Source organism: Balaenoptera borealis, assembly GCF_965194805.1.
Source record: "Balaenoptera borealis genome assembly, chromosome: 3".
In the NCBI taxonomy this organism is placed as follows: domain Eukaryota; kingdom Metazoa; phylum Chordata; class Mammalia; order Artiodactyla; family Balaenopteridae; genus Balaenoptera; species Balaenoptera borealis.
The window spans coordinates 176,743,570-176,759,249 of NC_138866.1; the positions used below are offsets into that span (position 1 = coordinate 176,743,570).

Genomic DNA, 15,680 nt, shown 5'->3' on the forward strand with positions numbered 1-15,680 from the left:
TCGCCCACTGCACGTGTCACGCAAGAACGTCGGTTCCCCTCGCTTTGTAAAAAGACTAAATACGCACAGAACTCCTGTCTCCACTGGCTTCGATTCCTGCCCTTTTAAGTCCTCTGCTCAATAGCATTGTAATGAGTAACTGTATTCGAAATAAATTTGGAAAGACATTTCCTGGATGTGCCCCTGGGGCCTGAGGTGTGCCTGGCCTTGAATTTCTCTTGGTTTGAGACTGGATCACTTATTAACCAGCTGGAGACCCAAGGCTCCCCTGCCCCCAGATCTGAACTCTCCAGTCCCAGCCCCCGCCGAGGTTTAGTCCAAAGAGGGTCAAGTGAGGGGTGCTTTGGGAAGGCGCAGTGTCTTGCTCACGCTCGGGCAGTGATTTTAGCAGCCGGGTGGAGTTAGGACCACCGAGGGCAGGCCCGACTGTCTTTCCCCGGCCAGCGGCATCGCTGCACCTGCTGGCGTGCCCTCAGTGTTCTTTCTTCTTTGGTCGTTTTCTGTCATAGATCAGACAGTACGCTTGGCTCTCAGTGACAAAGAGCTGGGAGAAGAACACATGAGTGTTACGGACTATTCTCCCATTAACTTTGCTGCTTGCGAAAGGCCTGTTGACTTAGACACACAGCCTCCACAGAAATCAAAATGCTTACAGATTAACGCAAGGTGGCCAGTCCAACCAATGGGAGCCACATACTGACCAAGCAGCTAACTTAAGAAAAGGTAAAAGGAGAGCAACTCAGGAGGAAAGAGGAAATGGCATCCGGTAGAACGGAAACATCCTTAATAGAACAGCGAGGCGCCCTCACAAACGGGAAAGTGAGGCGGGTGTAAGAGAATCCAGCCACAGAGAGAAGCACGTACCTCTCCTTTGGGCAGGATTTTCTGCTCGTCCAGTTTGAAGGCTGTCCCGATTCTTCTTCGAACAATGGGTGGTTCCTCTCCTGGATCCAGGGGATACTCCACGGGCAGTTTGCCTGTCAGCTCCTGCAGAAGTGTGACAGCACGAGGGGAGAAGGAATCAGAGTGGGGTACACGACTGGCTTCTAGGACATACACACACACTTCAAAGCACAGATTCAATGCACAGATTCGAAACCATAATCTTACGCAATACAATTTCATTTCTCCAAGAACGTAGGAGAATATAGTCCTTCCTTTCCAGAACAGAGGCACTTGGAAAAGATTTCCCCCAAAGTAAATTCCTGTCGGGTAAATAAAATCACTACTGATTTTCATCATAAAAACCCGAATTTCATTCACTTGTTAATTTCACATGTCTGGCATGTCTACTACGAACCTGTTGAGGCCACACAGCCAGTAAGAGCAGAGACAACATGAGATCTCTGGTCTTTCCGGCTCCATACTCTGTGCTTATTTCACTGCACCAAATATCTGAGTTTAAAATGGGTCTTTCAAATGAGTTTTCTTAGGAAGCATGGTATCTATATGGCAAATTCCAGAAAAGGGCATTATTATATAATTTAGAAACTGAGTATGAGTAATAATTATTCTACTCTGGCCAGATGCTCAAGGAACAGGCTGAGTTGAAAAGACATTAAATGTGTACAAATACGAGTTTCAGTCGAAACTGAAAATATAATCCATATTACTGACAAGGCCACTTAAAAAAAATCTGGTGTATGTGCGTTTGGGGCTCTGGAAATCTAACTGTTGTGAATATAACGACAGTGGATTTAGTTGACAGACCACCGTGGTGACAATGGTCCCGGGCAATCGCTGAAAGGTCTGTGGGATGATTCAGGGTTAGAATTAGGCTTTCTATGAGCAGCTTATGTCTGGGCTCAATAGAGATCAAATCTGAGTCAGCAGCTAACCCACGTGGTAGAGTCCAGGCGTCCACTGCAAGGAGACACTTCCAGGGACCAGAAAACCCTGGGAGACCCACTGCCTGCCTCCAAGGGACCGGTGGCCCTTCCAGGCAGAGCCCAGCCCTGGTCTCTAGTCCCAAATCAACACAGAGGTTGCACAAAGACCCAAGGCAGGCTCTTCTCGGGAACTCCATCACCCATGCAGAGAGCTTCTGTGCCGGGCAGGCTCGTAAGGGCAGGAAAGCCCTGATCATCAGATTCCACGGGCAGTCTGACCTTCTAACAGGAAGAGTGACATGGCTTCTCTGTGCCACTGCTGTGCGTACACATTGGGGGGGGTGTCTGTACACACTGGGGTATGTGTGTGTCGGGGGGGGGGTACACCCGGCATGTACAAGCACACCCACACTCCCTGCGATCCTGGGCCTCTTTCCTCCTGGGTTCAGCCCACTGGGAAATGACCTCTTGGACTTTTTATTCCTCACTGTAAGCATTTCAGAGCACAGTGGCCAACTCTTTGAGTATGAAATGCTCTGCAATTTTCTTCCCTGTTTTCTTTCTTCTTTTTCTAAACGTGGTTCAAATGTCTCCCAAGTAGTTTGTGTGTTTATTCTGCAACATTTTATTTGCTTCCCTAAAAGTCTGCCTATAAATAACATATTGAGGATTTTATACTATTAGGACTTTCTTTTTTACTTTGAAACTTATAAAAAGGAGGGAAAAGTTGTTAAAATGGCCACTGATTTATAACTCTAAAGAGCCTGTGGTTTTCTAACACAACATTGCAAATCAACTATAGTCTAATATAAAATAAAAATTTTTTTAAATCTATGAAAAATTTAAATGCTGTCTCTAAGTTTGTGAATTTAAGCTACTACAACGTAAAAGAAAAATTGAACAGCTGTATTAGTAATTAGTGCAAATTGAGAATCTGTATTGTCCCAGCGAGAGTACCAGGTCTCCCTAGAATAATGAAATAAAAACTTTAAAGAAGAAGAAGAACAAAAAAAGAGTCTTTGGTTTTAAAACAAAATATCTTTTTTAAAAATGAAGCTACTGATTTTCCACCATCTGCTTGGGGGTATTTGAGTCCAGGCCTTGATTCTCCATATTTAATCTGACATCACGTGTAACGAGAGCTGCCTGGGGAAGGAGGAATTTAACACACTCTTGTGGAGGGCTCGGCCTGGTTCCCTTTCTCTTCTTATGTTGGTTATATTTTGCCAGACGCTCCCACAGCACCTCATTCTGGCTGCCCCACACCCCAGGGGACAAAAAGTACTTCTGGATACCCTGAGCTGAGGGTGTGTGTGTGACACAGAAAGAGCAGGACAGAGTCAGGACGGAAGTTCTCCTGTCCCCTAACCTCAGAGGAGTCAGGACAATGTGGCCGGCTTCTCGTGAAGTTTCTTCTGCTGCTCAAGTTCTGTTTTCTGGTGTCCACACAGTAAGAAGCAGGAGCTCTGTTTTCCTTATTTTGCTTTTATTTTTACGAGAGGCACAGAGACCTTCACCAGACATGTTAACCTTGCCCGGACATGTTTCGCCAGTTTTCTGATGCTGATTCCCTGCTGGGTTTAGGGATGCTGCCTTTATTAAAAACACAACAAGGCTTTACAAATTATTAAATGCAGACACCCACACCCATGTTTTCTCAATCCTTCCAGCGTATTCTTTACAAAAAGATTGCTGATATTAACAGTATCTCAGAGCACATCCCCCAGCCGGGACAATTGCTTTCCCAAGATTTGCAAAGGATTTGCGCTAATGTGGGTCTGCTTTGAGCCAGCTCCGGTTTGAATCAATCCAGAGCATAATTAAGCCAAATTGAACTGTAATATGATCTCATTCTGTGGCCCCTTGTTTCATTCTTCCTGGGGCAAGGCATTAGGATTGGGGGGAGGGGAGTAGGGCTCTTCAACTTAGTTTGGGAACCTCTTTCCACTTCCCTTTCTGAACTGTTGACCAACAGAGCTCCTTGTAATGTTATATACAGAACACTCTCTCTCCTGAGGGCTCCCACCCCATGGTGTCTGTGTGCAAGCACATGCACACGTGTGTGCATACACACATATGCACAATAACGCGAGATGCATTAAAAAAGCAAGTCTTCAAACATGATAACAAGGAGTTGTGGAATAAGCAGAAGGTGGTGGAAATAGATGTTCAAATAAATAGAGACAGTGACCTGCCACAGTCTCTAAATCCCAATGAGACATGAGCCTTGTGTATATATACACTTGAGGAAGCATTGTTTTGCCTAAAATTAAAAGATTTTTTAGATGACTAGGCTAGGATTTCATTAACAAATAACTCATGTGGCCCAATATCCAAAAAACAAACGACCCAATCAAAAAATGGGCAGAAGACCTAAACAGACATTTCTCCAAAGAAGACATACAGATGGCCAAAAAGCACATGAAAAGACACTCAACATCACAGAGAGAAATGCAAATCAAAACTACCATGAGAGGGGCTTCCCTGGTGGTGCAGTGGTTAAGAATCCGCCTGCCAATGCAGGGGACACGCGTTCGATCCCTGGTCTGGGACGATCCCACATGCCGCGGAGCAACTAAGCCCGTACGCCACAACTACTGAAGCCCACACGCCTAGAGCCTGTGCTCCGCAACAAAAGAAACCACCGCAATGAGAAGCACGAGCACCACAACAAAGAGTAGCCCCCGCTCACCGCAACTAGAGAAAGCCTGCACGCAGCAACAAAGACCCAACACAGCCAAAAGTAAATAAATAAATTTATATTAAAAAAAAAAACTACAATGAGATATCACCTCACACCGATGGTCAGAATGGCCATCATCAAAAAATCTACAAACAATAAATACTGGAGAGGGTGTGAAGAATGTAATTCCTACTGTTGGTGGGAATGTAAATTGGTACAGCTACTATGGAGAACAGTACGGAGGTTCCTTAAAAAAATAAAAATAGAATTACCATACAATCTAGCAATCCCACTCCTGGGCATATATCCGGAGAAAAACTTGGTTCAAAAGTATACATGCACCCCAATGTTCACTGCAGCACTATTTACAATAGCCAGGACATGGAAGCAACCTAAATGTCCATGAACAGATGAATGGATAAAGAAAATGTGGTACATATATACAATGGACTATTACTCAGCCGTTAAAAAGAATGAAATAATGCCATTTGCAGCAACATGGATGGACCTGGAGATTATCATACTGAGTGAGATAAGTCAGACAGAGAAAGACAAATATCATATATTTCATATATGAGGAATCTAAAAAAAATAATACAAATGAACTTATTTACAAAACAGAAACAGACTCACAGACTTAGAGAATGGACTTACGGTTACCGGGGGGGAAGGCGTGGGAGACAGATTGGGAGTTTGGGTTGACATGCACACACTGCTATATTTAAACAGAAAAGCAAGAAGGACCTACTGTAAAAACAAAACAAACAAACAACAACTAAAGGAAAAAAATGCATCATCCACCAAAAAAAAAAAGTGAAAGATTCACCAGATCATGAGTTTTGAAGGGGATTTTATATCAAGTGAAATACTGATTTCCTTGTTCATCCCCAAAGGTGCTCCTCACTATGATTTCCAAAGATAAATCTGAAATACACTCAAGAGAAACAAAAGCCACCACAAGGATAAACTCAGGCACAAGATCTTAGGAAGCTGGCAAACCATTCCATCCAGCGTGGGAACTATCATATGAGGAAATGCTTTATAAACTATGGGGCACCATGCAAATGTTGTTGTTTACAATTGTTACTATGACTGTTATTACTACTTGGCATTTGGCCCCTAGTGGGGTCCCTTTTGGGATTCTGCCAGGACCCACTTTCACTGCTGTCAGAGTGTTTTCATTATGGTCCAAGACTCCTGTTTCTGATGGGGCTCATCCCGGGGGCTGGGGGTCGTCAACAGAAGAGGGCTGGCTTCCCTCTTATGCCCTTTATGACGCCGACCCTTGCCTTTTATAAATACGTGAAGACAGATGAGGGCACAGACAACACAGAGTCCCACAGGACGAACCAGCCATGCTTACCGCTTCTCGTAGGCAGAGTCTCTTCAGCTCTTCCAGCCGCTGGCGAAGCGTTTCCTCCAGAGCTTCCTGCCTGGATTTCAAGGCTGCCAGCATGTCTTTCTTGGCCGACTGCGAGCTATCTGATTCCTGAGAACCTGTCAATTAACAGTGGGGTTACTAGGCCAGCTGACGAGGGGACGCACATCTGGACCACAAAGGAACTGAACCGGAGCCCACGCTGTGACTGTGGGATTTACCCCAGGAATCAAGAGAGTGTGAAATAAAACAGGTGCCCAGAGCTCCAAGGGTGAGGGGCGGATTCTCAGCACTTCGGGTAATTTACAGCTGGTCAGAAGGACCGGCGGGAAAATTTGCACGCCTCTTCTTTGATTATCTTAAGATATGTCACACACCCATTTCAATTTCACTAGCAAATTTTAATAGACTTTTTATGCCATGAAGGGGAAAGTAAAGTTTAAGCCAGCCATTTTAATACAAAGTTTTAATTTTTTCTATTTAAAAACGCTTATTTTTGCTTAGTACAAAGATAACGCATGTTTATCATAAAAATTTTGAAAATGTAGACATGTATAAAAATAATCCATAAGCTAGTCACCCAGAGATAACCACTGTCTTGCCTCTTCTTTTAGCCCTTTTACCTAAGCACATATATTTAAAAAATAAAATTAGATTTGTATTGTATTTTTTGAACTCGAGACTGTAACATGAGCAAATTCCCTCCTAATAAAAGTTATACATATTTTTATATGCAGCACAGAACTATCTGCTTGATGATTCAAATAGCAGACTGCTAGATAGGAAACCTCTGTGGAAGGCAAAAACTGTAAACCAAACAAAAGGAAAATATGCTGAAATGCCAACTGGAGAGATTTAGGGTAGACCAGAGAATCATTTCTGGGCTGCAATGTTTGGATTCTGAAATAGGTTTCCTGCAGTGAAGCTATTATACCTTTTCTACCTGGATGGCTAGACAAGGCGCCTTGACTCCCTGAGAAGGGAAAAGCTGCTCACTGCTTGCTTCTCGTGTCCATGGACAGCGGAAGTCTTAGAAATGGATGGGCATTACTGGGTGTGCCTTCAAGGGGCTCACATCACGCCATCTGCGACAGCATCAAACGACATCGAATACCTAGGTATCCATCTAATGGAAGATGGACAAGATCTCTACAATGGAAAGTATAATACTCTGCTGAGAAAAACGAAAGACCTCACACAAGAGAGAGATGTAGTCTGGTCATGGATTGGAAGCCAGACGTTGTAATGATGTCAATTCTTCAGGAACTAAATCAGAGAATCATTGAAATACCAGTAAAAATTCTAGCGGGATTTGTTGGAGGGAGGGGTAGGAATTGTATTTCCTTAGGAAACATTTTGGGACAATTCAGTGAATGAATGACAGATTTGACAATGATCCAATCAGAATTCCCAGAGTCGATTGTTCTGTTTCTTCCAGTGGTTAAAGAAGGCGTCTCAGAATCACAAGACTAGAAGGGACTTCTGTGCTTTTGTATCAAAAACTCTGTGATGGAGACTTCCCTGGTGGTCCAGTGGTTAAGATTCCGCGCTCCCAACGTAGGGGGCCGGGGTTCGATCCCTGGTCAGGGAACTAGATCCCGCATGCCACGACTAAGAGCCTGCATGCCACAACTAAAGAGCCCGCATGCTGCAACGAAGATCCCCCAGGTGGCAACAAAGTTCCCGCATGCCGCAACTAAGACCTGGTGCAGCCAAATAAATAAATAAATAATAATTTAAAAACAACAACAACAACCCTGTGATGCTCAAATCATCCCCATAAATATAAGATTTGACTCTTATTTAGGCTCTGAGCAGGAATCCCCATATTCCCTCAATTACCAGGCACCTAAGTTCTTATAACCCTAATCTTCAAGAATTCTCAGTGTTTAGGTACAATACATTTTGACTCATTCTAGCTTGAAACAGAGAATCTCCATCACTGCGGGAATGTACCATCTTTATGCCTCCACGGTAGCTAATAAATATTAGCTTGAATAAACAAACGAATAAATGTTGTCAATCGTATGGTTGGATGCTATAATTAAGTTGTATCTCATCTCCGTAAAGAAATCTAGTACCTGTAGGTTGTTTCTTTATAGAATTGACCTTCCAAACTTTTAATCATTTTTGTAGCTCTTTCCTGGATTTCGTCCTGCTTCAATCGCATGTTTCCAAATTCAATAGCAAACTCAAGCGAAACCTTGACCCTCACGAAGGCTCCATTACCTCATGGTTCTCAGATACTAAATCCACATGGTGTCGTACTCATGTGACACATGGCTGGACATTATTGCAGGCTCCCCTTTTTGAAATGCTTCAGGTTTTCTACCCCCATAAGTCAATTACCCTGAGCTTATTAGTCCTGAACTATCTCCAGTCTACATTCATCTAATGTAACACAGCTAAATCATTTTGAATCTTAATCTTGTTCCCTGAGTCATAGTCACCAATCACAGGTGAAGACGCAGGAAAATTTAATGAGCTATGCTCTATTATTCCATCATCTAAAGAATTAATAAGAAGGTAAAATAATACTGGAAGGAAGTCAGACTTTAGATTTAAAAAACAGACCTGGGGAAACTTGGGTCCAAGAAGATGAAAGGATTTCTAGCACAAATGAAAAATTCATTGTTTTCCCTCTCACTCCTGCCTAACCTCTCAACAGGAGATGATGATTTATGAAGTCAAATCTAAGAATGAACTATATTCAAGAATGGCAAAAATCACAACATTAAACTCCTGGTGGTAAAGCCCAGAATTTTTGGATGATCTGATCTCTAGTTATGGATTAGTTAAGCTTTGGTCTTGAGCTCATTAGCAGTACCTAAATTATGATTACTTAAAATAATTAGCCTAAATACCAAACCCATATAAGACAGAGTGATGGCTCAAGAGGCCTTCTCCGTATCTGGCACCACTAATGCTGGCTGGCTCTGCTTCACACCTTTATTCTTGAAGTTGCTTCACGAGGAATATGGTGCCAGGTACCAAGTCAAGTCTTTGCAAAGTAAGTGAGTTGGCCTGGCCTAGACATGCAGAGTTCCATTTTCATCTAACCTGGATGGTGGGTAAAGGGTAAAACGATCTGGTTTTAATGCACTCTAAACCACTCACTGGACGGGTGACCTTGGACAAGTGACCTGCCCTCCTCAATCTGCTGTAAAGACTAATGAGATCACACACATTCGGCCTTAGCTTGTGCCTGGGACAGGTAAATCCCCCCGTATCTAGGGTGGACTTAACTTGAGTGAGTGCACACACCCACACAGGGACATACCGGCTAGAATTAGAAAGAGAGAAATGATTGAAATGACTTCCTCGCCATTACTCAAGGAGCCATTTGCCAAAGAAGAGAAGCTCTGTGCAATGCAGCTACCACTCGGGCTCCAAAGCTCAACTTTAGAAGAAGCAACAGAGGTCTAGGCACTGTTTTCAAATTTCGTTTCTTGAGCCCCTGGGTTTGCATTTATGCCTTTGGTGCGCCTGTGGACGAGGCTGGGACGGAGTCGAGGGGTTCGGCAGGCTCTGGGGCCCCCCACTCCACCCTCGAGCTAGGGCAGCTCTGCAGTGGGGTTCTTGTCACAATGCATTTGAAAAAGAGGTTCCCGGTGCCTCTGTTCCTGTAAAGGAAATGCACCGTCTGGGCAAGCGTGCTGAGTGCTGAGAGCTGCTCTCTTTTGGAGCTTGTCGGATCTGAAGCTGTCGGGCGGTTACCTGCAACCAGGCCAATGTGGCAACCTTGGGGGGGGGGCAGCCGAGTGCCCAGGGACAAGATGACCACACCAATAGCACAGGGCACTGACAGAAACTCAAGAGTATCAGAAGAAGGAGCCCCAAGTGCTCTGAGATGTTGATGCTGTCACCCTCTAGACATCCCCTGAACGGCACGCGTGACATCTGAAAGGAAGGTCAGCCAGAGAGGCAGAAATCGGGAGGCAGAGAGTCACTCTTCATCCTCTCAAGTGACAGAACAGAACGAATCCAGGGAGAAACGCAGTCAGAAGAGCCTCAGGGGCGCAGGGCAACGAGACTCTTGCAAACTAAAGGTTTGTGAGCACATCTAAAACGATTCTAGACACAGAAATAATTTCCAGTCGGCAACTACACTTGATGAACGGTATAGAAGCTCTCAGTTACTATGATTTGTCCATTTCCGGTTACGTGAACACACACATGCCTTTTCACAGGCAACCCCACTCCAAGGTTATACGTTCAGCCCCTTAGAAATTAACAAGATGGAAATCCGCTCTCTCTGAGAGGAGCAGTGAAGGATAAAAGACACCTGGATTTCCAAGACGTGTCAGCTGTTAATTGGTGTCAGATCTCGGGTTGTTAACCTCTCAGAGCCATGATGTCCCCAATTAGAAAATGACCAGTTAACTAACCCCCAAGATTCCTCCAAACTCAAAGAATCTAGTACTGAAATAAACAGCTTACTGAGGCAGTTCCCTCTCACCTCTAGCAGTCAGTTTTGCAATTTTTACAATAGGACCCTTACATATGGTGCCATCTTTCTCCTCTTTTCTTTCCCATCTCCGCCTCCAGAACAGACACGCATCCCTCCAACTCTGGTCCTTCTCCCAGCTATTGCTATAGTTTGCTTCAACTCGAAAGGAAATGTCTAATTATCAACCAGCACCTAAAGGACTGACCTCTGCATCTTATCAACAGGCCAAAGCAAATTATCTGTAAACCTGAATACTAAGTAAGAGTTTAATCTGAGCTTTGTTTGGGATTAATGAAGTACGAAGATGGATGGATGCTCTCTACCGGAGCCAGAAGAGTGAGATTTCAAAATGTAGAGAGTGACAGAGCAGTAGCCAAGTGCTAGTTGGAAAGGACTGTCCAAGCATAATCAATTGGTGCACGAACCCAAGGAAAAACAGGAGTGACTGGAATGCTTTTGAAAGATCTAAGTAGCGAATAAATACTTCGTTGTTGGCGGTTCGTTGTTGGTGGTGGTCAAACTTTCAAGTAGCACCAAGTTTGTAGGAAAGACTGATGTGAATACACCTCGGGAAACGTCAACTGGTCTGGTAGCTTCCGGAGACTTCTGGTAGTAGTTTAGAGCTAACAAGTCAGGGCTTGTGTCCCAGCTCTGTGCCATACTAGTTGTGAGGACTCGGCAATGTCACATGACTGCTCTAAATCTGTTACCTCCCTTCTCATATGGGAATGAAAACAGGACTTCTGGGCTTCCCTGGTTGTTCAGTGGTTAAGAATCCACATGCCGGGCTTCCCTGATGGCGCAGTGGTTGAGAATCTGCCTGCCAATGCAGGGGACACAGGTTCGAGCCCTGGTCTGGGAAGGTCCCACATGCCGCGGAGCAACTAGGCCCGCGAGCCACAACTACTGAGCCTGCGCGTCTGGAGCCTGTGCTCGGCAACAAGAGAGGCCGCAACAGTGAGAGGCCCGCGCACCGCGATGAAGAGTGGCCCCCGCTTGCTGCAACTAGAGGAAGCCCTCGCACAGAAACGAAGACCCAACACAGCCAAATAAATAAATAAAAACAAATAAATAAATAATAATTAAAAACAAAACAAAACAAAACGAGAAGAATCCATCTGCCAATGCAGGGGACACAGGTTCGAGCCCTGGTCTGGGAAGATCCCACATGCCGCGGAGCAGCTGGGCCCGTACGCCACAACTACTGAGCCTGCGCTCTAGAGCCCGTGAGCCACAACTACTGAGCCCATGTGCTGCAACTACTGAAGCCCGTGTGCCTAGAGCCCGTGCTCCGCAACAAAAGAAGCCACCACAATGAGAAGCCTGCGCACCACAACGAAGAGTAGCCCCCGCTCGCCGCAACTAGAGAAAGCCCATGCAGCAAGGAAGGCCCGATGCAGCCAAAAGTAAATAAATAAATAAATAAATTAATTAATTAATTTAAAAAACAGGACTTCTTCAAAAGTTGGGAGAATCAAATGAGATTGATTCGCATTGGCTTGCAAGATGCTTAGAACAGAACGTAATAGGCACTACATGAGTATTTGTAGTTATTTGTATTCAGGAGTGTCCCCTGGCCTTTGTTTGGAGTTGGCACCCCAATTCTGGGGAGCCTCATAATGTAAAAGAGGAAGAACAGTGAATAGGCAAGAAGCTGGAAGGCTGGTGGAAGGTCGCATGCAGGAAACTCGGGAGAAGAAGGGAAGGGAGGGGATTTTTACAGAACTCCTGGTAGGAGCTTCCCACACGTTCTACTTCATTTCATCCTCACAGAAACATTATCCCCATTTTCATAGAAGAGGTCACTGGGAAGTTAGGAGGCAGAGCTGGGATTCCAACTTGGCGGTTTGGTCTGCTGCATCCCCAGAATGGAAGCACCATGAGGGTAGGAACTGGGTCTGGCTGTAATAAACACGGTTAGTGTGCCAGCCTATCTGCCTCTCCAGCCCAGACCCTTTCTGCGGGACCACACGGAGGAACACGTAGGCAGAGAGGAGGAGCCCACGGGTCCTTCAGATGCGCCAAGGAAGCCACAGGAGAAGTCTCTGAAGCACCTTGTGTGTGCGAGGCGGGGTGGGGGAGACAGGTAGCTGGACGTGGGTCCAGCCCTCAGAGAGCCTGGGGTCCGGCCATGAAAAGCTGTCCAGTGGGAGGAAGGAGGAGATGAGCCACGCACTTGAAGGGGAGAGATGGCAGCTGCCACATCCCGAGGCCAATTAGGCAATTAACCTGCAGGGCTGACGAGGTCTGAGGAGGCTGAGTCGCCCTGTGGTCCGCTGCCAGGATGATCAGCATCGGATTAGTTCTCTGGAAAACCTTTCATCCTGCTTACTGCTCAGTCAATATAATATCTCTTTGAATGAGCCCAGACTGAAAATGTCTTTTGTTTTTGGCTCTCTGATGATCATTTTTCAATCCACATCCTTTATAGAAATAGGTCACTCCTCAGCTGGCTGGAGAGGAGGAGAAAAAGATCTGACCCCAAAGAAGACAATTCCAATCCAAACACAGCCGGGAGCGTTTGAATGATGATGCACTGAATATCAGAAAGTCACTTTCAGTGGGTCTTTGGAAATCTCCAGAGTGAACTCCCGGATGCTAGGGATGTTGTTGGCGGAGATATTTCTGCCACCTCTGGAGAAACCGCCTCTTGGACTTTCTCGTGCTCCAGCTAGGGAACTCCAGATGTCGCCCAGTGGGCAGCTGGTGCCCTGGGGCAGGATGCGTGGGGAGGGCCAGCTCACACAAACGGCAGCTCCCCTCCCAGCCGGCAAACGTGGGGAAGGATGTCCTCATCGGGCTGAGATGGAGAACGTGCTCCAATCTTTCAAAAGACTCTGGGCTACTCTGCACCGGATATGAGAACGCATCCTCTTAAACAGAATGTTGTCAGGAACCGGGGCTCATCTGTTTTTACACAGATGGAATTCTGATGACGAGCCCCGCTGATCTCAGGAGACAGAAGGGGTTCTTTCCTCTCTGAAAGCAGGGGAAATTTGAAACAAACAGTACCCCAAAGAAGAAAGAAATCTGTTGTCCTAAAAGTAAGGGAAGGAAATGACAATCTGTCTGTTTAGACTTTTACGGAAAAAAAAAAAAAAAAAAAAAAAAGAAAGTAGGCATATTCCCAGCAGATCTACAAAAGCTGTTAAGGAAAAGTTTTGGCAGACACCCCAGGAATAAATACAAGGGAAAAGGTCTGAACCCTTTATGATGAAGAGATATTTATTTGCCTTACAAATCCTCAATTATGAATTCCTTACAGAAAAGATGTCCTAAGAGAACATGGGAAATAAAGCCACCTGGCAGGTTTCAGGATAACTGTGTGTGATCTCTGGAGAGCGTCTCAGGGAACGAAATGTGATTTTTTCACATGAAAAGTGCACGCCCGGAGAACTTTTCATTAGGGTCGGATATTTTAAAAATAAAACAGTGCATGTAAAAGAGCAGTGAAATGGGAGCGCTTTGAAAATAAACACCATTTGGTGGCAGTGAAGAGTCTCTGGGACTCAGAAAAAAAAAAAAAGTGCTCAGTGGCACTTTTACCAAAGGGTGAAGGGTACAAAGATGATTAAAAAGAGAAAGGTTCGGGGTTGGGGGAGAGGGAGGGAGGGAGAGAAGTGAACCACTGATTTAAAAAATTAGCAGCATCTGGTAAACCACCTAGTTGAAACCACTGTTATGAGTTAATTTATACGGTTTCCATTTCTTATACTGTGAAATAAGGGGGCTTATCCTTCTGGCTCCAAGATTCTGTGATTCGACTGTAATATTGAGAAGGCTGGTCTCAATAAATGGGAAGAGAGAGCAAAGGCTATGGGGAGGAGATGGCGATATTTCTTTTTCAGTTTTTAAAATTCCATCAAAGTCGTTCACTTAGGTTACAGATTATCATTCTGCCCTGGTTTTCTTTAGCAGGCAAATATTCCTTTACACGGGAGGGTGTAACTATATCAGTATAAATGGCTTTATTAGGTTTGTTTGTACCCCCAGTGAGAGAGCAGAAAGGGACAACCATTCTGTCTTCTCACAATTTTGACTCAGGCCTGTCCTGCTCAAGCCACGGCCAGAAACATCCATTCCACAGAAAGAGATTTCGCAGCCCTCACCGGTTACACAGTCCCATATAAACACACCCCGGCAGAAGGCGAGCCCTCTGGCAGTGCTGCCGGCTAAGCCCATCTGCAGGGCACTGAGCCCGGGGCCAACACGAAAGGCCGCTGGAATCCTGGGCATCATTAGACTTAAGAAGAGACAGGCAGCCGATAACAGAACCTTTGAAAGGCTGGAGAGAAACAGAGGGAAGAGATAGAATGAGAGCCAAAAAGAAAGCATGAAAATGGCACTTCCCTGGCAGTCCAGTGGTTAAGACTCCATGCCTCTAATGCAGGGGGCGTGGGTTCCATCCCTGCTTGGGGAACTAGGATCCCACATGCTGGGCAGCAAAAAAACTGACAAAGTTCCATCGACAGACAAATGGATAAAGAAGATGTGGCACATATATACAATGGAATATTACTCAGCCATAAAAAGGAACGGAATTGGGTCATTTGTAGAGACGTGGATGGATCTAGAGACTGTCATACAGAGTGAAGTAAGTCAGAAAGAGAAAAACAAATATCGTTATGTTAACGCATATACGTGGAATCTAGAAAAATGGTACAGATGAACCGGTTTGCAAGGCAGAAGTAGAGACACAGATATAGAGAACAAACATATGGACACCAAGGGGGGAATGTGGCGGGGGGTGGTGGTGGGATCAATTGGGAGATTGGGATTGACATGTATACACTGATGTGTATAAAACAGGTAACTAATGAGAACCTGCTGTATAGCACAGGGAACCCCACGTTGCTGTACAGTAGAAACTAACACAACACTGTAAAACAACTATACCCCAATTTAAAAAAAATTGACATAAAGTAATTGCAAAACATAAAGGAAATAAATTTGATCTGTAGGAATAAAATCTATATTTAAAAAAAAAGGGATGAAGATGAAAAGAAGAAGAAAAAAAGCCCCCAAACATCATGTGATTGATACCAACTTCAGGCCGTGTATTTTAAGCTGAATACAGCCCTGACCACAAAGCTGGCAGACCCCTATCAGATCAGTTCTCTGGAAGGAGAGACAGCAAACAGCTGGCACCCTCGTTATTATGTTAGTTATTAATAAACTGCCCAACAATGGCAGGAAGTGCTGGCATTCAGAGAGGGCGAACGTGTGAAGAGTTGAGTCATGGACGTGGATGGGTCCCAGGCAGAGCAGGCCCTATAATCAGTACAACATGTTTTTCTCCAGAGCGGAAAGGGTCAGACAGAGCCGGGGGATCCCAGCAGA

The 15,680-nt window shown here is 45.0% G+C and overlaps 1 protein-coding gene across 14 annotated transcripts in view; it reads right to left on the bottom strand.

Annotated features, from left to right (window-relative positions):
- Positions 1-15,680, bottom strand: part of FRMD4A (FERM domain containing 4A) — a 474,860-nt gene that overhangs the window by 28,963 nt on the left and 430,217 nt on the right. For all 14 annotated transcript variants that reach the window (XR_014242614.1, XR_014242615.1, XM_082385295.1 and 11 more), the window contains 2 exons: positions 5,876-6,009; positions 865-987 (listed from right to left, as the gene is read on the bottom strand). Coding sequence is in view for 12 of the 14 variants with exons in the window: in XM_082385295.1 (XP_082241421.1) it covers positions 865-987; positions 5,876-6,009 (257 nt within the window). In the remaining 2 variants the exon portion in view is untranslated. The remainder of the gene's footprint in view (positions 1-864; positions 988-5,875; positions 6,010-15,680) is intronic.